This window comes from Prosopis cineraria, unplaced genomic scaffold (assembly GCF_029017545.1).
Source record: "Prosopis cineraria cultivar Desert tree isolate PC_DT_omini unplaced genomic scaffold, ASM2901754v1 PC108, whole genome shotgun sequence".
In the NCBI taxonomy this organism is placed as follows: Eukaryota; Viridiplantae; Streptophyta; class Magnoliopsida; order Fabales; family Fabaceae; genus Prosopis; species Prosopis cineraria.
In genome coordinates, this window is record NW_026555435.1 from 32260 (window position 1) to 55325 (window position 23066).

A 23066-nucleotide genomic window follows, 5' to 3' on the forward strand; every position below is an offset into this window, starting at 1 on the left:
CAATATAATTTATCCATTCTTCTCTTTCATTTCTAAACCCTTTACATTAAAGGTTAATCATTAATATCTATTTATATATTTTAAGTTTTAAGACTTCAATAATGTTTTTAAAAATATTAAACTAAACTAAAATTTTATAGATTAAAAAGGAAAGAGAAAGAGTGAAAAAGAGAAGATAATTCAAATCAAAATACAAGTCACATAAATAAAATCAAAATACTAAATAAAATAAGAATTTTATATACTCACAAATTTGAAAATGCTATGAAGAAGATTTTGGAGATTTTTATTTAAGAAGACTTATAGTTTTAAAGTTTGAATTTAAAGTATCAATTCATGTATCCTCCTTACATGAATGTAATTCACAATGAAATAATACAAGCATGCATGACATTTCATGATAAAAAATATTACTTACACCAAAATTTTAATTAAATTGTTTCAATGACAAGTTTAATTTTATAAAATATTAATAATCTAAAATTAAAAAATATTTTTTACTTCTTATTTTTTTAATAAAATGTATCAATCTCAACCTATCTCATTCTACATATGAACACATCTAATAAACTTTTCTTATCATTATTTGAACTTTGATGCCAATAATAAAATTTTAATATCACTAGTCACGTTTTGATAACACTGAATGAGCTCTAAAATTATTAATTAATCTCTGATACCATTTTTAAAATAATATTGAGTCTTTATAAATTTTAAATAATAATATTAATTTCTCATTAAAAAAATAAACTCAAAATTTAATAGATTAAAAAGGTAGGGAAAGAGTGAAAATGAGAAGATAATTCAAATTAAAGTATAAGTCATAAAAAATATAATCAAAATACTAAATAAAGACATGAATTTTATATACTGACAAATTCAAATATGTTGTGAAGAAAATTTTAAAGATTCTTGTCTAAGTAAGCAACAAGTAAATAGTTACACAGTATGTGAAAGTAAGAAAAATAATCTCCGATAGTTTGACAGGATGCAAATCACCCTAATTAACTGTATTAATTGTAGTAAATGTGCCAATCCATATATCATCCTCACGCAAATGTACATCCACAATGAAATAATACAATATGCAACACAGTTCATGATAAAAAATATTTCCCATACTGAAATTTCAATTAAAAATTTTTCAATGATAAATTTAATTTTATAAATCATTAATGCTTTATCATGTCAATGCTGATTAAGATGGTTTGGTTAAGATATGATGAATAAAAGAATATACAACATAAAAAATATAAAAAATATATATAATTAATATTGCACAAGCAATAATTAAGATATATATCATTGACAAACATGTTGCTATGACAAATGAGAAAGCAAATAAAAAATAAAAAATAAATATTATACTTATATCTATATATATTTATATATATGTTTATGTGTGTATAATTACTATTTAACATGCTGCTATTGAGAATCAAAATAAAAAATATTTTTTTCTTATATTTTTATTGAGATATATCAACTTTAACCTATCTCATCATATAAATGAATACTTTTAATGAATTGTTATTATTATCATTTGAGCTTCGATATGAGTAATAAAACTCTAATCACTAGTCATATTTTGATACCACTAAATAAGCTCTAATAATATTTTATATATATACACATGTAAACACACACACACACATAAAGAAAAATTATTATATTATACTAAAAGAATTTTAGTGAATTTGTTGTATAAATAGATGAACCTGTTGAATCTTGAATGTCTTTTTAACTTGTAATTAAAATTATCAAAATTTTAAACATGTAAACAAATGAGCACATCAATTAATAAATATTTAATGAAATATTGATCAACATTTAACAAAGTATTCATTAAATCTCTTAAGTATCAAAAGTTCTAAGAGTCTCATAAGAGATAATATTATGAAATGAAAGTTTGAAAATTCAAACATTTTTTTAGTGCATGATATAAGATCCTTAATATCTCATTAAAAAAATGGTTGACAAATATCTAACACCATCTCTTCATTATCAGTAATTATTTCATAACTTGACATAATTAATTAAAAAAATTGACTGATCTTCACAAAATTAATTCATATGGTACACACACAAGTGAGATATTAAAGATTCGTAAATCTTTTTTGATTGGTAGTCTTGTAAACTTTAAAAAATATGTCTGTCTCAAAAATTAAGGTATCAATAATGTCAATTCAGTAAATGACATGATTGAGAGAAATTCTGAAGAATTTTTTTTTTTACTTTGAGTATTTTTGATTGAGATATACCAATCTCAACTTATCTTATTCTATAGATGAACACCTCTAATTAATTTATATTATCACCATTTAAGCTCTGATATGAGTAATAAAAATTTCATACCTCTTATCATGTTTTCATATCACTAGATAAGCTCTGATACCATTAATTAATCTCTAATATATCATCCCAAAAGAATTGTAGTGAATCTGCTGCATAAATTAATAAACTTGCTAAATTTTGAATGTCTTTGTAGGCTCTAAATAAAATTATAAAAATTTTAAACATGCAAACTAATGAGCACATGCATTTATGAACATTTAGTGAAATATTGATTCACTCATGAAAAAGTATTCATCAAATCTCCTCAGCCTCAAAAGTCTTAAGAGTCCCATAAGAGATAATTCCATGAAATTAAGAATCTGAACATTCAACTACTTTTTCAGTGCATGGTATGGGATACTTGATATCAGATCAATAACAAATTTGGATGATAGATACCTATCACCATTTCTTCATTATCAGTAATTATTTCATAATTTGACATAAGTGATTAAAAAAATTGACTGATTTTTACAAAGATAATTAATTTATATGGTACACACACACAAGTGGGACGTTCAAGATCCGCAAACCTTTTCTGACCGACAGCCTTATAAACTCTTAAAACTATATCTATCCCAAAAATTGAGGTATCAATAATGTTACTTTAGTAAATAATATGCTTGGAAGAAATTCTGAAGAATGCAATCTCATAAAAGCATGCTTAGAGCAATGTGAATAAGAGTGATTAGAGCAACTTTTTAAAAAATGCAATGTTAAAAATAAAAAAAGAAGAAGAGTGGTTAGAGCATATCCTTAGACTTTAGTAATGTGAAGGACCAAAAAATTATTTTACTTTTGAAAAAATTACATATGAATTCCATTAAATAAACTTATTTATAATTAAATCTCACAAAATTTAGAAAATCACAACTAGGTCCTAAGGAACCTAAATGTAACTTGAAATTAAGATAAAAAGACAATAATATATTTATTATATATATATATTACATCAGTTAAATAATTTACAACTATTTCATTACTATTTTACAACTATAAGTTTAACTTTTTACAACTGTGACTTTATATATCAAATAATTAAATTGATCAGCTTAACTTTTGGATATATGAAGTTACAGTTGTAAAAAATTAAAGTTATAATTATAAATTATTGATAAAGTAGTTGTAAATAATTAATATTAAACTTTATTAATAAGACATGATTGTTTAACCTTTAAAAATGTGAAGTTACAGTTGTAAACAATTAAAATTATAGTTGTAACTTGCTAATGAAGTAGTTATAAATTAATTATCTAATTGATCTAATATATATTTAATAGGGTTATTATTGTCTTTGCAATTTAATTTTAAATTACACTTAGATCTCAAGGGACTTGGCTATAGTTTCTGAATTTCGCGGGACTTATTAGTAAATATGTATGCTTCATTAATCTATACGTAATTTTTCCTTTACTTCATGTGACAAGCATTCAAGAATTTCAACAACTTCCATCATTTAATTTCATAATTTAAATTCAGCTAAACACCATAATCAAATAACTTCCAGCATTAAATGAAGCAACACCCCAATCCTTTCCCAAAAAAAAAAAAAATGCACAACAGCAATAATGAGAAGCAGGGGACGCATCAATCGGCCATAGAAGGAAAGAATGGTTCGGTATTGCTGGTAAATTCGAAGACGGAAAAGAAAGAACTAGTGTTTTACCTCAAGCTAAAGTTCAATGGCAACAACGACACCTCAGCTCACAGACAACACCAAAGAAGATGAAAAAAGCTTACTATTCAACAAGGAGGAGGAGCAGAAATCGAAGACCAAAAGAGTGAAAAAAGAAAGCTTGAATTCGCTATACCTACACGCTTGAACGTCCGGTAGCTTAGAAGGAAGGAAGATGAAATTTGAACACACTCATGCACCACCGTCAGCTCGCAGCAGAGAAGAAACAGAGGAAGAGCTTCAACTACTTGAACCCATAGAGGTAGACGAAGGAGAGAGGGAAAGAGAAAAGATGAACTACTGGCGGTGGGGAGATGACAACATTGCAGCGAGGTTAAGGGGAGTGCAATGGGAAGAGGAGGAGAAGAGAGAGTTTCAGACACAAGCTCCTATTTTTTTTTTTTGTTCTCTGATGCTGACCGAGAAAGGGAAGAAAATTTTTTAATTCATGAAAAGTAAAATTACAATAACCCCCTCAGATATTTCTGTTGAGTTACATAAGAACAAGGGCACATGTGTAATTTCTCACCCTTTCATTACTTTCCAGCATTCGAATGGCGGTGGAGGAAGAAAAATCTGACACTAATAAATAATTGAAAAGAATTACAAAAAAGGACACAATGAAAATTATAAGAAAAAAATACAAAATTTCTCTATAATTTAAAATAAAATAAAATCAAACTTTTACTAAATAAAATTCAAATTCTAAAACTTCAAGGAAGTCACTAACGTAAATTTCATTAAATTATCTCCTCCACTTGCTAGAAAATTAATTTAAATAAAGTATCATTTAAAAAATTTATTAATTTATGTATTTTTTTTATTTTTTATTTTAAATTTAGGGTCATTATATTCTCTCCGCCTTAAAAAATTTAGTCCTCTAAATTTGAATAATTTTTTATTTCAATTTTAAAATAAATGCAGATACTTCTCCCACATCTCGCTCTCTACTTTCCAAGTAGTTTTTTTTTTAAGACTTGATCACATGAGAATGATCATTTAAATATTTTCACAATATCAATAACTCTTAACTGAAATTTCCTAGTTCATTGTCGGATCAACTTACCTTTCTTCCTAAATTTTGTCATACCCTTCATGCAAACACCTTTAGACCATCTTATCCCCAACACCAATAATCATCATTAGACTTTTGTGAACTTTATGTTGGTAACAACTTTAGTAAATTACTTTTATTCTGTCACTCCATCTTACACCAAATTTGATCCCAAAATTTGACTTGGATAATTCCAAACCAGGCAATTAAAAATCTTCATTCTTCATCACACAACCCCTAACATTTTTTTATGTTAATTTGATAGCTATCGTCATATGCACTTAACACCAAAGTCAAATAATTGTCCCAACTTTCTATTTCATTCTAATTCATGAATTCTTTTTACCCGTGGTCTCTTTTCCACTCTCACTATATGTGTTAAACTATCCAAGAATTTTTTTTTTGCTTAATGTTTACTCTACTAACATGATGAAAAATAGTGTAATCACAATTCTTGAGCAATTTCATCATTCTATTCCTGAAATTAAAACCTCTTTCCCTGATGGCAACTTTTGAAAACTCTTTCACAAGATTTAACCCCTCTGACTCTACTTTCCTTTGAATTAGCTTTCCCAAGAAAATTCTATAGAAAACAATAATAACACCTTGCTAAACCCAAGAATATTCTATTCCCAATATCAGTGTTGAATTTTCTTATACCTTACTTTGACATGCTTAAATTACATCTATAGACATAACATGGCACAAAAGGTAACTTGATATGTTAGAATTCATATTTTAAAAATTTTGCATGTGAATATGTTCTTTAAGCTTCTAAGTCCATTACTACTCGATTATTACTTTATATCACTTTAATTGGTCTTACTTTACCCAAACATGATTTTCACCCTAAAATCTCAATGAATTAAGGCCAAGTTGAGTCTATAGGTTCAAAGCTCTATCGTTCAGCTCTAAACTAGTTACAAAATTTTAATTTAAGTCTTGAGAATATTTTTATTATTATTGGGTAAAAATCAAACCCCTAGAACTTCATGGATTCAATTTTTTTATAACTAATATTTAGAGAAATTTGAGTAGAATAGAAGGTAAGAGTTTACATAACTTACTCGATAAGTTACTAATCAGAAGTGCCTTCCACGGCTCTGAAATTTCTTGCTCTATCAACTAAGCCCTTCTCTTCTTCTCCCTTTCATGTTTTCTGATTTCTCTCTCTAAACTTTACCCAGATTTCATGACTTATGGGGTCATTTTTTGGTCCATGCGCCACGATACATGAAGCACAAACCGTGATGTATGGCACAGTGAGAAGAATTCTCACTACGTGCACTTGCTTCGACCCAAAACGCTATCCTTCCACCTGTATCTATCTATTTAACATCTCAAAGACACAAATCATCACATTATCACTTAAAATCTTAATCACTTCATAATTAACAATTACCCTTGATTAACAGCTAATTACAGGATTAAGAAATTAGGATGTTACAGTGAATACTAAAGCCCTAAATCATTTTAGTTATTTACTGAATTAGATTTGTGATTTTGAAATTTAAAATTATGAACAAAAAACTTTGTTGCACTTTTTTAAATTAAAAGGTATTTTGTCATTTCCTAAAAAACTTTAATAATAATGAGCTCCCTTAAGACTTATGCCCCATTTGGTAGGAGTGAAATGAAACCAGAAAAATGGAAGTGGAAATGGAATCCTAAATTTAACATGTATAGTATGTCTGAATTGGCTTCCTTATGGAACCTAGTTCCATAAAAAATGATGGAATCCACTTCTATACTCCACCCTATGGAACCCAATTCCACTTCCACCATACCCTCAAGCTTGACAATTTTGGCCATCTATATCTCTCCTTATTATCAAACAGAGGATGATGAGGGTAGCAACGATGGCTATGACTCTAGCGAGGACAATGATGAATGGCTGTGACTCTAGCGAGGACAACGACGAATGGCGGTGACTCCTGACCAACAAATGAAGATCGCAAATGGGCTATTTTGTTTGATTTTTGGTTTGATTTCCCTCTTTGATTTCTGTCTTTGATTTCCTCTCCTTGTGGTTAGTGACTAATAAAATCCATAACAAGGGTGTCAAACTTGCACATATCAAGAAGCATTGAGGAGATTGAACTCAATTTTGCAACAAATCCCTACTTCAAGCTCTGACAAAATCCCTAATGATTTAGGCTCAATTCAAGCTTCAATAGGTTGTGAGAGTTTAAAGCCTTCATTTTTTGATTTGAGTTTGATAGCATTCAAGTAAGATTCGGTTTCTAATTCAATTTCAAATGTTTGATTTTTGGTTCTTCAACTTCAGTGTGTTCGCATTTTTTTCATTATGTTTGATAATAATGGTTCCAAGTTTCATCTTTCACTGCATTTTCTGGCAAAGTTTGCCTTTTTTGAAAAAGGTGCATTTGACCTCCGACAGCAATAATCGAAGGTGGTGAGCAACATGTTAGGGTTGCTAGTGCTTGGATTTTTTTTTAATTTAAGGATATTTTAGTCTTTTTAAAACATAAAATAATATTAAATAAATTTTTTATTTTAATTTTACTAACATATCAAACATACTTTTAAATTTCTACTTCCATTTTCACCTCCACCTCGATTTCCACTTTCACTTTCACCAAAATCATTTCCCTATGCCACACAAGGCATTAAAAGGCATTATCGTATTTCATAGGATCAATTTGTTATTTCTTTATTTCGGAGGGATTTATTTCATTATCTATCATTCTCCCAATATTTTAACTAATTTGTTTTGCTTTGTTAGTTCAAACATAAATAAAGAAATACATTTTTCAAATAAATTTCTTTGGCGAATATGATCTAGCTAACACCTATGCTAGACTTCTAGCTATTCAGAGAACTTAAAAACTCATTTATAAACTAACAACTAGATAAAGTATGAAATGTGCTATCATCAATATTAGCAAAAGCGTCTCTACATCACCTTCGCATATATCTCACATCCTAATTTTATTTTATTATCATATGAATCTAACATTGATTTTCTTTTATATTGAATCAATAATACTTAACCTTCAAAATGAAGGCAGAGGTAAATGGCTAACTAGTTGTTCAGTGAAAACACCACCTCCTCTAAGGTGTGAGGTGGGAGATTTTAGAACATTGTAGATACATTCAATTGCTGAAACACTAATTTTATTTGCTTATAGGTACCTCCTATTAGAAATAATCCTATTCGAAGTATGGTCAAACACTAAATGTGAACATTTCTTCTAGCGGGAATTCAAATTTTGATTTGCCATGTTGTGAGTTTTGGTATCAAAGTATACTTACGAACTCACCAAGTGCCTTTAAATAACTTAGATATCAAGATACTTTACAATTCACCTCTAAAGTATAAAAATCTTTTGAGTTTTGATATGACTTAATTTGTTGTATTTTGCACAGCTTTGGCCATGTTCCTCTATTGAAAGAAAAAGTATTCTCATGAGCCAAGCAACCCTTTGCACTTCGCGTATTCCAACAAAAGCAAGAAAAGAAGTATGCAAGTTGCAGAAGAACAACCAACAAACCTCCAAAATAGTCCATCAGTGTTTTTATGAAACTGACATGGAATGTTCATACCAAACATGCCAACAATCAAAGTATCAATTCCAATAGCAAATGATGCGATGATCAGTGTCAACTGCAGCTGAATGAGTTCGTTTCGTTGGTCATCGAGTTGGATGTTGATGTAGTCTTCTGTGTCATCAATGTACTCCCTAACCTGCAAATCCATAGCCAATAAGAACCATACTATCTCAACACAAGTGAAGTGACACCTTAGTCCGTCAGTCAAACTCTAAAGGCCTGTTCATGCAACACATTTTCAGCAGGTTTTATAAGAATCAAATTGATCAAGATTCAAGATAATTTGCCTATGCTTTTTAACTTCTTCATATATGAGGAAGAAAGAAAGTTAGCCAATGACCAGTCATACTGATGATAAAAATTGCTCATCCACAATCAGACATGGTGGATTATATTGATTCATGATAAGCTAGTGCAAGTTTGATGGAAACTTGTAGGATAGGATGAAAGAAGAATCAAATTACAGATTGATATGTTCAAACTTCAATGACACATTAAACAAAATCTGGTCCTACAAAATTAGTTCTATAAAGTGTATGCTTCGATCAAAAAATAACACTTACAGACAATATCCTGTTACGTGTTCCATCCAACTGCATAAAATATGCCTCAAGCAACATCTCAAGATCCTCCACATCATTATAGTCCTTGAAGTTGCTAGTCAATAGACTTCCGCTTTTGTAAGAAAACTGACGAGCTAGGGCAGCAGTACTGAGGCTATTTGTGTTTATGACTCCAGAATAACCCTCAGCTTGCTGAATCTGTATCCACTTTCTCGTCAAATATAATTGTGCCATATCTTCATTATCATCCAGTAGATGTTCAATTTCATCCCGCACCTGGAAAAGGGGACCATGCACTTGTAATATAGGCATGAAGTAATGAATAGATGATGGTGTTCAATTTCATCCCATTGCAATGACTATAAACATCCCCAGAGAACTATTGCCGATAGAATATAGAGTAGGGCCTTTGGCTGAAGTCTACACCAGTCAATGACTATATTCCTTGGATAAACATAAATCTTGGTTATATGAATTCCATTCCACTAGGCATATTTGCTTTTCCAATAAGTTTAAGCTTTATCCATCACACTCCAAAGCCACCTATAGGTAACTTCAGTACTGCCCTCATTCACTCATAAAAACTTTGAAAAAAATTGCAGATTGACAGAGGGATAGCAAGCAGAGGAAGAAAACTGTGGTACTTATGCAGCATACCTTTTGCACACGTGCCAGCAGACGTGTAACATTACTCTTCAAACTTTAAACGTTTTAAAGATTCTTGGTGCTTGCAGTCCTAGCCAATTCATCCAACGCAGGGTATGCAACTCTCTCAAGGTCTGCCACATTTGACTCCAAATGTGTGCAGACAACTTCCAAAGCAATCTTTTAGAGCTTGAAACTCAAATGGAAGCTCAGACTGGAAACCTTCAACATGTTCTGGCGCTGTTAACAATTGTCTGCCAGTTGATACCTGCATTTCCTTTCTTGTTCATCTGCATGGGCATGAACTTGAGGTTGATTTTTATTTGGAAGTTGTTGGCTGAGTTGTTCAACAAATGGAAGGACCTCGTGGCAAAGAGGATCAAGCAATAGAAGTTCTTCGGCTGCGACTATAGCCTTTATAAATTCCAAATTAACGACCATTGATTTTTCTCTAGCTGAAAAGGAGATTATACATGATTCCATACTTCATTGTGCTCATGCTATTACCAAATACGATAAAAAATGAAAAGAAACATAAGAAAATAGAATCTCTATAGCTACAACTAAGAGTAAAAATTTGAGCACCAACAGAGAATTCTGAATTGATGCAATGTTGCCAAAATAAACATCATTTCACCTCTAAATATAAGATAAAATCCAAACATGGGCAAAAGTCAGAACAGTATAGATGGTTGAATCTAGAGTCAAAAGCTCCAACTGTGACAGTAGCCAGTCCGTTAGAAAGACTTTAAATGCTGTGTGCCCAAGGGTAACTCGTAGGCTATAATTTTACTTAGAAAAATATAATAGATGAACATATTTTCAACCAAAATTCAAATATAAAATTAGATGAAAAATAATTCGTAACTAAATTTTTGCAGCAATCATCTTACTAAATTATGCAACAGATAATTAGAGTATAATACATACTCATGGTATTCCACGTACTAATGGTATTCCTCTTTGTTCAGAGCATTTGCCATACTTTGATTTTATTGACCATTGAAGCAATAACTTTTAAAGAAACATCAATAAAAACAAAATCCTCCGGAAGGGGACAAAGGATTATCCTTGTCCTTGACTGATTATAAATTCATATAACACGATTTGCAGAAGGTTCATTACAACCCCAAATAACCCACGTACAAATCATACAGACCCAATGTCTGATGATCATTCTCTTTAAGCACAAATCAATTCATCTTGGCTTCTAGTGAATTCCAAACCGCAATCTGCCATCTTTGATTAAAATGCAAATAAAAATAACTAAAGTCCATTGAAAATTAACAAAACATACAATCACTTTCTTCACTCATTCCAATTTCCAAGTTCTGTTGCCAGCAAACATTCACGCTAAAACGTTCCGCAGTCATAATCTAATCAATGGCATATTTAATCTAACAAAACACAAGGAACACCACAACATCAAAACCCACAGGTCCCGAAAATCAGACGTAACAAAATCCTAAAATCATTACCGAGGATATTGGCGGATTGGGAGAAGATAGGGCCCAGAAACCTCAAATCCCGAGCCGGAATTGCCGCGCGCTTGAAAACTGCGTTCCTATCCAACTCAACGAGCTCTGATTAACCTGACAGATCGAACCTCATCCACAACCTCGCTCCACCAGGCTTCTTCTTGGCCTTGGTTATGAAACCACCGCCCTGGTTGGTGTTTCCCGGAGAGCCAGACCCTCCGGCAACCTGCTGAGGCAGCTCAGCCACCTTCTTATGCTAATGACAGCTATCGAAGCGGTTTAAGGAGAACGGTCCCTTACCCATAATTGTTAATGGAAAACGAAGAAAATCAGATGTAATAGGAATGGAATTGATGAGGAGGAATGTCAGAATGTTGTGGATGAGCAATAAGAGAGTCTAGTATGTGGGTTCGGGCCACGTGAAGTTGATGTTGTTCTGTGTACGTACGTCTGTTTCTTTCTTTCTGCATCACCATGATCTTCCATGAACGCAGATACAGAGAGATTCGCCCAAGGAATGGGTTCCAAATTCTATGGCATATGGATGGGCACAAGATATAAGAATTGTTTGCAGCTTGTATTAATTTCCATGCAGATGCCATTTTTTTTTTATCAATTTTAAATTAGGCAAGACATTTTTCTTAGATTAAACTATGTGCGTTTAGTTTTAAGTTTATCAAAAATTAATTTGATAAAAGTTTATTTGATGAAAGTCAGTTTCATGAAAGTCAGTTGTTGTAATAAAATTTGTGTTTGGATATATTTTTTTAAAAGTCAGTTTGATACATTAAAAGTTGTTTGGTTTGTGATAGTGAAATGTACTTTTGAATATACGATTATCAAAAAAGACATTTATTTATAATAATTTATAATTTTTATTATACAAATGTAATATATTTAAAATATTTAAAAACGTAATAAAGATTATAAATAACATAAATTTTGATCTATAATGCAAAAAATTTGATCTCTAATTATTTATATTTTTTAATTTGTAATTTTAAAAGATGTAATAAAGATTTATAATTTTTGTTATACATTAATGCTAAAAATTAACATGATTAATTACTCAATTTATAATACTAAAAAAATTGATACCTAATTATTATTATTATTAAAATAATAATTATATTTTTAATGAATTAACTATTTTTTAAATAAAAAATAAGAAATTAAACTTAGGGTAGTATGGTCAAATAACATCCTACTTTTCAAATCCACTTTTCAAAAGCTTCAAATAGTTACGTCTTAAAAATTCACTTTCAACTACTGTTTGAATGTACTTTCAGGATGTGCTTTCCTGCAAAATATTCTATCCAAACAACTTTTAACTTTTTAAAAGTGAAATTTTGCTTTCTGAACGTGAAACGGAAGAAAATCAAACGCACCCTTAATCTTATAAATTTACTCCTATCCAATCAAATGAAAAGGGGCAGATTTTACTAGGTTAATTCACTTAATTGTTGGAAATACAACATTAATGATATTAATAACAATAATTTATTATAATATAAATAATACATAAAAAATTCATTTTTCTTTTTTCTTACATATATAATATATCCATAACAACTATTTTATCATGGAATTATTTAATATGCTTTTGGAAACTATTTGAAAACTTTGCATCAGTTGAAAACTTAAGAACTTATATTAAAGATAGCCACTCATTTTAAAAATTTTAGATTTGATCAATTATTAAAGTTAATTATTATCAATAATTTTTCATTTTTAAAAATGTTATCTAAATTTCCAATATTAAATTTTTTAGGTGTTGATAAAAGAAATTTAGGTGAATTACAGGATTTTTTCATTTATACTATTATTTTGAATAAATATCAGTATCCTATTTCATGGGACATGTTTAGAAATATTATTAGCAACTTTTTTATAACTAGTGTGATTTTCATAGTATATTTGTATGTAGTCTAAAAATTGAACTTTTAAAAAATGAGAAATTTGTCAAGAACAGTCTATTTTAATTTTATATACAAATTTTGAAAATAAACATTTATTTTGTGTTTTTATTTTATTTTTATTATTTTTTTGTATAAATGTTTTATTTATTTCTTCTCAAATAAAAAAATCACCTGGCTGTGGGGTTGACAACTGTGATAGGGAAGTTGGCCGAGCCCCTATAAAAAGGCCGAAACTTCCCGGACAATTTGGGGACCCAAAATTACATTCGTTTCACTCTTCCTTCAGCTGCTCCAAGTTCAACGTTCTCTGGCCTCTTCGTCAATTTTTTTTCTGGGTAAGTTTTCCTTGTTCTTGTGCTTTGATCATGATTTCTCTGGTTCAGTTACCGCATCACACATCGCATGTCTTTCTTTTCTTTTCTTATTGTTGTTTCTTTACGTGATCTGTCACGATTCCGTCTTTCAATATTTTGTTTGTTTCATGGTTCAAGAGCTAAATGTTTCTGTGTTTGTTTCAATTTTTCTGCACAATCCGACCTTCGCGCATGAATTTTGAAGCCCTTTGTTTTTAGCCCAGTCCAATTCAGTTTTTTAGTTGGGGTTGTTGCGTTGCACCACTTGATGCAGACAAGTGCCAGTAGGAAGGAATGAATAAATCCTACGAAATTTGAATTAATGAAGGGATATATTTCGAGGGAAAAAAAAAAAGTAAATTTGTTAACATTTTTCACTGCTTATGTTGAAGTAATGCCTTTATTAGCATTTATACTCTTGTAAAATCTATTAACTGATTCAAAGGCATGATAAGATATTATTTCACTTTTCCCAGAAGACGTAATTATATCTCCGACAATGGGTGAACTAACGCAGCATGCTTGAGAGGTTATTGGTTCTTGATAAGTTGGTCATGGTTCTTCTTGGATTAACAGCTTACTCTTAGTGCCTTTTCCGGCCTAATGCCATGGACCATTCAAACTTGTGTACGCGTAGTAAATAAATAAATTCTATATATTTTTGTTCCTTTTGCATAAGCTTACTGGGTATTGCATTTTCATCATTTGAGAAAATGCATGCCACCCTGGTTATTTGGTCACTCATTCTTTCAAATTACAGATGTGCAAGTAAATTAAAGCAGAATTACTTTGCATAGATGGTGTGGCTTAACAATGCCGTGCATATACGTGTGTGATTTTGTGTTGCATAGATGAAGCAGAATCTTAATTCTTTTTCTTGGAATTGTATAATTGCATTCTTGTGAAGATTTAATAATTAATTAATAATTAATTAATTAATAATATTCCTAAAAGCTTGATAAATGATAGAGCACAATGGCCTCTTGCAATCCATGTAGCCGACCCCATCTAGTGGGATAAAGGCTTGTTGTTGTTGTTGTATAATTGCATTCTTGTGAGTGCGTTAATTTGATGTGTTATATTATAGCTGTGCCTTCTTTCACCTGGAGTTTGAGAATTGCCATTATGCTGTGAAGATTTAGCTAGCTTTTTGCTGATGTTGTGAAGTTGTAGATATAGCTCTTGGGCTGAAACAATAGCAGATACAATGCTGTCTAACAGCCACACACTACTCTCTGTGCAGCTTCCGGATTGCTAGTTTCTATTTCAAATGTGTTCCATGTGTGGGATTACTAGTGTCTATACCTGTTCTGATTTTAATCTGCTGATTTTATGGTTTGGCTGAATGATGTGTATCTTGTTCAGGTTTGTTTGTAATGGCCTGGTTGAACTTTTTTTGGCCATGCAGGTTCCAGTGTTTATAATTAATTATTAGAGGGCAAATTGAATTGAACTTGAGCTGTTGTAGGACGTCAAACACTAACATACTTCCTATTTCCTGGTTCGGCAGGCCATCATGATGGCCAAACACACGAACCTCCAGCTTATTGCCTACTCACAAGAGATTGTAGATGGACAGCCAATTTTTGTTTCTTCAAATTGTTTTCCTATTAAGGCTTCGAACTTTGAACCAGCAGGCCATGCCTTCCATTCAGCTGCCCTTAAACTTCTTGGTGTTGAGGAAGATAATCCAGATGGTGATGATAAAAAGGTGGTTGATGATAAGGAACAGATGTATTTTGCATCATCTGATTCTTATAGCAGCAAGAGTAAAAAGAAATCTGGTGCTGGAGACAAGCAACAGGATCACTATGCATTATTGGGTTTGGGCCATTTAAGGTATCTTGCTACGGAGGATCAAATTCGTAAAAGCTATCGTGAAACTGCCTTAAGGTATCATCCAGATAAACAGGCTGCTCTTCTGCTCGGTGAGGAGACTGAAGTGGCAAAACAGGCAAAGAAGGATGAAATAGAAAGTCATTTTAAGGCAATCCAGGAAGCATATGAAGTACTGATCGATCCGGTAAAGAGAAGAATATATGATTCCACTGATGAGTTTGATGATGAAATTCCCACTGATTGTTCTCCGCAAGACTTCTTCAAAGTGTTTGGTCCTGCTTTCATGCGGAATGGACGGTGGTCAGTTAGTCAACCAGTTCCATCTTTAGGAGATGACAATACTCCACTAAAAGAAGTTGATGAATTCTATGATTTCTGGTATGCATTTAAAAACTGGAGGGAGTTTCCTCATGCTGATGAATTTGATCTTGAGCAAGCTGAATCTCGAGACCATAGGAGGTGGATGGAAAGGCAGAATGCAAAATTGTCAGAAAAAGCTAGGAAGGAAGAGTATGCACGAATTCGTGCTCTTGTTGATAATGCTTATAAGAGAGACCCAAGAATACTGAGGAGAAAGGAAGAGGAAAAGGCTGAGAAGCAGAGGAAAAAGGAGGCTAAGATTCTGGCCAAAAAACTGCAGGAAGAAGAAGCTGCTAGAATTGCAGAAGAAGAGAAGAGACGGAAGGATGAGGAAGAGAGGAAAGCTGCAGAAGCTGCTTTACAACAAAAGAAGGTGAAGGAGAAAGAGAAAAAGCTCTTGCGAAAAGAGCGGACTCGTCTTCGAACACTTGCAGCACCTGTCTTGTCAGAGAGACTACGTGACATATCTGAGGATGATGTAGAAAGTCTTTGCCTGTCACTCGATATTGAGGAGTTGAAGAGTTTGTGCCAAATGATTGAAGGAAAAATCATCTCAGAGCAAGCGGAAATTCTAAGAGATGCACATGGTTCTAAAAAAGATGCAGATGACAAGAAAGGTGAGAAAACTGATAAAAAGGATGGTTCTGTAAGTGGCAGTGGCAGTGCCTCACTAGGGAATACCAATGAGAAGAAGGAAAACCCTTGGAGTAAAGAAGAAATCGAGCTATTGAGAAAAGGGATGCAAAAATATCCTAAAGGAACTTCTCGTAGGTGGGAGGTCATTTCAGAGTACATTGGTACGGGAAGATCTGTGGAAGAAATTTTGAAGGCAACCAAAACAGTTCTCCTCCACAAGCCTGATTCTTCCAAATCATTTGATGCATTCCTTGAGAAAAGGAAACCTGCACCAACAATTGCTTCTCCTCTCTCAACCCGAGAAGAATTAACTGGTGAATCAACTCCTGGAAGGCCTGAAAACAGTGCTACCTCAACGACAAAGAACTCTGAAGAGTCTCATGGCAAGAGTACTTCCAACAACCCTAAATCTTTTGGTTCGGCTAGTGCCAATGGAGCTTCGTCTAGTTCAGATCAAGATGTGTGGTCTGCTGTTCAGGAAAGAGCACTGGTCCAGGCTCTGAAAGCTTTCCCTAAGGAAACTAACCAGAGATGGGAACGAGTTGCGGCTGCTGTTCCAGGGAAGACTCTGAATCAATGCAAGAAAAAATTTGCAATGCTGAAAGAGAATTTCAGAAACAAGAAAAGTGCAGCTTAAGCGGTTAGATTTGCTTATAATGGTTCTGAAAATTTCGGTTTTCAGGTTCTACACATCAGCTAACTTTGCTGTAGTAGCCAATAGGATGTATGTTGGTTCCTATCTAGAATTTTGTCTTGCTTGTTTTAGATATAGTAGGTAATATATTTGAAAGTGCTGGAGCATCTTAGTGTAGGTCTATTTTTTGGTCAGCAATAAGCCATCAGCCAGCGGGATATATGTACTTTTTGTGGTGTAGAAGAGATTGAACCTGAAGAGAAGTATCCTCCGAGCCTCTATATTTATGCATATATGTATTATCACTTTGTTCTTTTTTAAGGCCAACGTGCCGCTTCTAGAATAATGTAAGATCTCTTTTTTATCCTTCTGATTGCTCCTAGACCAGGAAGTAAAATTTTTAAGTAAACTCAGACTTGAATAGGATAGGTTAGAAAAAGCGAATTAGCAAGATTTGAGTAAATACATTTGTTAAAATGATTTTTTTTTTATGATAAAATGTCAACCAAGAACCAAGTAGTTTGACTGAAAAATTTCTGGAAAAGATTTTTTTTAAAAAAAATAATCTGAGAGGCGACAAGCACAAGGCTTTCTGTGATTCATGAAATCAAAAGGTTATCCTTAAAATCATAAAGCTAAATCTCTAAACTACTAAAATCTGATATCTTGAGGACTGAATATAGCTGCAATAGAACTTCACACTAAACACTTAAATTTTGTCCTAAGAAGAATAAACATGTGACGCTGAAAAAGGGATTGGCTTTACAGAACTGGAAAGTTTGAATACGAAAGAATGCTGTTCTTACTCTTTCCTTGAGGCCTCCATTTTCACTTTCAACATCCCCACTCTGCTCATCAAGCTGCTCCACATTCCCACAACATTAATTACCAACTTGCCATTTTCTCCAAGCGTCATATCTCCAAAATGGGAAACAGGGGGTGCCTTCATAACCGTAGTCTTCTTCTCATTGCAGCCTCAACTTCAGCCATTACGCAGGGGACTTTCATGGCTGATCTTTAAAATCAGAGCAAAAACGGAGTCTGGTACCATGTCACTAATCAGGTCCAATGTCTAATGCAGGGGGATATGCTTCTCCAGTTCTTTATCTACTGAAGACTCTGCACGCTTGCATATCAGTTTCAGCCTATGCTGTGTAACACTAAAGGCACCTGAACAATGGATGGTAATTCTCTGAGAAACGTTTTCAGTTGATAGCTGAGAAATCATGGAGATCAAGTGCCATTATCTGATATGTAAAGCCTCTCTTTACAAGCAAACCACTTACAGTTTCACCAGCTTGCGGGGTATTCTCATCCAGCTTTTGTTTTTTATAATTTTCTTTGAATTGAAAAACACCTCAACAGACTGACGGTTCTTTCGAGTCAGGATTTTAGTAATACAATCAGAAAATTGAGTTGTGAGCTTCTGTTTAAGCATTCCCATGAACAAGAATTATGTCAGGGGGATTAAGCTCTTCTAAACAATGCACTTGTTTGAGCAGAGTCAGCGTCACCATAAAAAGCAATGTTGTGCACTTGCATGTTAATGGTGCTGTACTTTCTTTAGTCCTATTTATAAAAAAAAATTGTCTTATTTATAAGTCATGAATTTAATTTTTTATTACAAATTTTTCTTTCTATTTTATTAAATGGTGGTTAAAAAAAAACACGTTATTAAATTATGCATATTTAATAGGGTAAAATTAAAAACTTATTTAATTTTTAGACATGTTTAATGAATTTAAGCATTTCCTTGGTTTTGGTGAAAAATGTAAAAAATAATTTATAAATAAGATTAAAGAATTATTCTCACCGGTTCTTAATATAAAACAAAGTTAACCAACTTCACATTTATAAAGAAATAGTAGGTATACACTCCCTCCGGATTATAATATTGGCCATAATCAATTAATTCACAGTTATGAATAATATTAGTGGAAACTTTAAATTTTTAAAAATATTTATATCTTTTCATTTATATTCTCATTAAATATCCCATATAAGAGCATTAATAATAGTAATTAAAATTTCAATACATGATTTTTTTTAAAAGAGTAATAAATAAAGTAAAGATATAGTTAAAAAATAAATATAAAAGTTATCAAATGTCTTATATTTTGAATAAAGTTTTTAAAACATGGCTTATATTGTGGTTCGAAGGAAATAATTAAAATTGTTAAAAAGATATGTGACTTTTCAATTTTATACCCTCCTTCATAATTAATAACTAAAATAAATTTTTATTTAAGAATTCAAATAATAATAAATAAACAAAAAGTAAAATTTTAAAAAATATTAATTACTCTAACTTTGTCTTGTATTAATAAAAGGGGAGTATTTGTCTTCTTAAAATTATTAATGAACCAAGAAGCTTTTAAATTTAATTGACCAAGGCTGATGTTTTGTTCAATAGAAATTGAAATTCTCACATGTCTGAAAATCATTATTAAGATATTCAAACATAAACATTAGTAAAATACTTAAAATTCTTAAGATATTCGAAAGTAAGAATGAGTAAAATGCATTATCATAATTATGTTTCATGGAAATTTTTTCGAGATGATTTAATCTATTTAAATTCTTGATAGTTTTTATTTAAAAAAAATTTATGTACTTAGTTTTATATATTTATAGAATTTCTTTTAAATCAATTTCAAGCATGAGGTTTTTTTAGAGATTATTTATACCATAATAAACTTTTGGTATTAATATTATTAACATTTCAAAATATACTTATTTTAATTTAATTAGATAAAAGAATATTACTTAAGTATATAAAATTAAGTACATTTTTTTACCAGCATCAAATTAAGTGTATAAGCCTTCCATTTCTTTTTGCCTTTTTTGCAATTGACATAATGCATATCGTTCAAAATCACTTTTTAATTTTGAAATTTCCAAAAAAAAATCCAAAAGATATGATAATTAGATTTTAATGATAGTTGAAGAGATTTGATTATATTTTATATTTAATATTAAAATTTTTAATTCAAAACATAATATCTATAACAAATGATAAACTGATCAACTTAAAATTTTGTAAAGATACATTCTCTAAATAAAAAATAAGTTTAAAGCTTACATGTTTATTTTTTTTCTAATTATCTGAAACAGAACAACAGTAACAATGAAGGAACAGGAAGAAATGTGTGGAAGAGTAGAAACTATTGTTTGTTGGGTCATCACCATTAACACAAATAATAAAAACAATTGTAACTTGCTATTTATTTCCCTTGTTCCGCTTAAGACTTTGAATAGTATAAATAGGACAGTGTTTTCGTGTACTAGCATCACATTTTGAAGCAAGAAATTGGAGTATATTTTCTCCTATTTAGTTTTTGTACCATTTTGATATCAAAGCTGGTCTAGAGAGCGAGAGTAAGGAACAATTGAGGGATTACGTCGGAGAAGAAAGAGATTCGAAGGAGGAGTCTCTGACGTTTTCGCATTTTGTAATCCAAGCGTTTTTTCTAGAAACTGATATCACCATCATGCTTAGGAAGTTCAAAAAAGTGGAACATAAGGTTCACGACAATTGCGTTCAGGGAGTAGCAGTTTGTCACTACCATCGTCCACAACAACAACAATTCTGTTCTAATGATATCAAGGTACATTCTTGAATTCAAGGAAAAACTCTAGCCAGATGAGTTCGTAGACTGGCTTTAAACTGTTGAATGGGTATTTAAATATAAGGAGATTCTAAATGCATAGAAAGTTAAGATTATCGCCCTCAAACTCAAAAAATGTGCTTCCATTTGGTGCAAAAACCTCAGACGAAAGCGAGAACATGAGGGAAAGCGTAAGATTGAGACTTAGGAGAAAATGAGACACTAGCTCACGAGGAAATTTCTACTAGATCATTACCACCAGGATAACTTTCTCTAGCTGTAAAATCTTCGACAGAGGTCTTTATCTGTAAAAGAATATACTAGAGAATTTGAACAACTCATGATGAAGTGTGACATTCAGGAGAAGGAGGAGTAAATAATAGCCCGGTATCTTACAGGCTTAAACACATATATCAGTCGTCCAGTCCAATTTCAGCAGTATTGGACGCTAGATGATGTAATCCGTCTAGCCATGCGTGTTGAGAAGCAGATGCTCAAGAGATCCTCTTTCCAGATTTCTTCCTTCAGGGGTTATCCAGAAGTCCGTAAGGTGGAATTTTAGTAAACCAACTCCTTAAGAAAACTACAATCTAGTGCCATGCACAAATCATCACCAAATGCTGCTAAGGAATTTGGCTTTAAAGCAATCAAATGCTTTAAATGCCAAAGATTTGGCCATATTGTTGTGGATTGTCTTACCCGGAGGGTTTTCACCATTAAGGAAAGACAAGAGTATGAAGTACCTGAAGAAGATAAGGAGGAGATTGAGTTTTATGGCACTGATCCTATATATGGCAAGGAGGTCATACCTGCTGATCAGGGAGAAGTATTGGGTGCTTAGACAAAGTCTGCATATAACTGTAGTCAAAGAAGAACATTGGCTATGACTCAACATTTTTCACACTCATTGCATGGCCTAAGGAAAAGTTTGTAATGTCATCATTGACAATGAAAGCTATGAAAACATAGTATCTAACTATATGATGGAGAAATTATAGTTGCGAACACATGATCATCCATAACCTTACAAGCTTCACTGGCTCAATAAAAGGAATGGGGTAAAAGTTTTTAAATAATGCCTTGTGACCTTTTCTATTGGGAACTTATATTATGACAAAGCTTTGTGTGTTATTGTTCCTATAGATGCATGCCACATTCTCTTGGGAAGGCGATGGTAATATGATCGACATGCTATGCACAACGGGGTGTGTAAACACCTATTCTTTTATAAAAGATGGTATCAAGTTCATACTAGCGCCTCTACTGCCCAGTGAGATTAGCCAATCTTTGAGGGAATCTAGCGCATATAAGCCATTAGTGTCTTTGATAACTAAGGAGGAATTTAAGTTGTCGAAGTTCAAAGCCCAAATGATGAGCTTTATTTTGGTGCTTAAGGTGAATGATGAGTCTACCAATCCACCAATAGTCATTTCGTTACTGTTTGAATTTTCAAATGTAATATCTAATGAGATACTACTAGGGTTGCCTTCCACGCGAGACATACAACGTGCCATTGACTTCATTCCAAGGGCAATCATTCATAATAAGCCTACTTATAGGATAAATCCCCAGGAACAAGCCGAAGTCTAACTGCAAGTTGAAGAGTTGTTAAAGAAAGTGTTGGTTTGAGAAAGTGTCAGCCATTGTGCTATGCCTGTTCTTCTAGTACCTAAGAAGGATGGGAGTTAGAGAATGTGCATTGACTGTCGAGCTGTCAATAAAATTACGACTAAGTATCAATTTTTGATACCTCGGCCCAATGATTTGCTATACCAGTTGCATAATGCCACTACCTTATCCAAGATTGACCTTCATAGTGGGTTCCACCAAATTAAAATTCAGCCAGGAGATAAGTGGAATACCACTTTCAAGACCAGAGATGGCTTGTATGAGTGAAATGTGATGCTTTTTAGGTTAATAAATTCCCCTAGCACATTTATGCGCCTGATGAATTAGGTACTGTGACCTTTCATTGGCAAATTTGTTATTGTATACTTTGATGATATTCTTATTTACAAGAGTCAAGAAGAACATTTAGATCACTTACGACAAGTTTTGCAAGCCTTGTGAGAACAAAAGGTTTATGCTAATCTCAAGAAGTGCACCTTCCTCACTAGTAAAGTTGTGTTCTTAGGATACATCATTACCGCAAAGAGTGTTCGCATTGATCTAGGCAAAGTTACAGCCATTGACAGATGGCCAATTCTAAAATTTATACAAGAAGTTCGAAGCTTCTACAGATTAACTTCTTTCTATAGGAGGTTCATTCATAATTTTAGCTCTATTATTGTACCACTTACAGATTGTACCAAAGGAGAAAATTTTAGTAGACAAAGCAAGCTTAGAAAAGCTTTAAGGAGCTTAAGAAGAAGTTGACTAAAGCTCTAGTCCTAGT

General features: G+C 32.1%; 2 protein-coding genes across 7 annotated transcripts; one reads left to right on the plus strand and one right to left on the minus strand.

The window, feature by feature from the left end:
• Positions 1–8448: 8448 nt before the first annotated feature.
• Positions 8449–11827, minus strand: LOC129295409 (magnesium transporter MRS2-4-like). Of its 3 annotated transcripts, XM_054933929.1 has the most exons (4): positions 11323–11827; positions 9857–10299; positions 9200–9475; positions 8449–8772 (listed from the first exon to the last, which is right to left on the minus strand). In XM_054933929.1, the coding sequence occupies exons 3-4, from the start codon at positions 9431–9433 to the stop codon at positions 8491–8493; spliced, it is 516 nt and encodes a 171-aa protein (XP_054789904.1). In that variant the 5' UTR covers positions 9434–9475; positions 9857–10299; positions 11323–11827; the 3' UTR covers positions 8449–8490. The 3 variants fall into 3 exon arrangements, with proteins under 3 accessions (XP_054789904.1, XP_054789905.1, XP_054789903.1); XM_054933930.1 differs by lacking the exon at positions 11323–11827 and having other exon boundaries at positions 9857–10316; XM_054933928.1 differs by lacking the exons at positions 9857–10299; positions 11323–11827 and having other exon boundaries at positions 9200–9813.
• A 1662-nt stretch (positions 11828–13489) lies between these two features.
• Positions 13490–17434, plus strand: LOC129295410 (uncharacterized). Of its 4 annotated transcripts, XM_054933931.1 has the most exons (3): positions 13506–13576; positions 14071–14221; positions 15105–17434. In XM_054933931.1, the coding sequence occupies exons 2-3, from the start codon at positions 14198–14200 to the stop codon at positions 17064–17066; spliced, it is 1986 nt and encodes a 661-aa protein (XP_054789906.1). In that variant the 5' UTR covers positions 13506–13576; positions 14071–14197; the 3' UTR covers positions 17067–17434. The 4 variants fall into 4 exon arrangements, with proteins under 4 accessions (XP_054789907.1, XP_054789908.1, XP_054789909.1 ...); XM_054933932.1 differs by lacking the exon at positions 14071–14221 and having other exon boundaries at positions 13490–13576; positions 15003–17434; XM_054933933.1 differs by lacking the exon at positions 14071–14221 and having other exon boundaries at positions 13497–13576; positions 14960–17434.
• The last annotated feature ends 5632 nt before the right edge of the window (positions 17435–23066 follow it).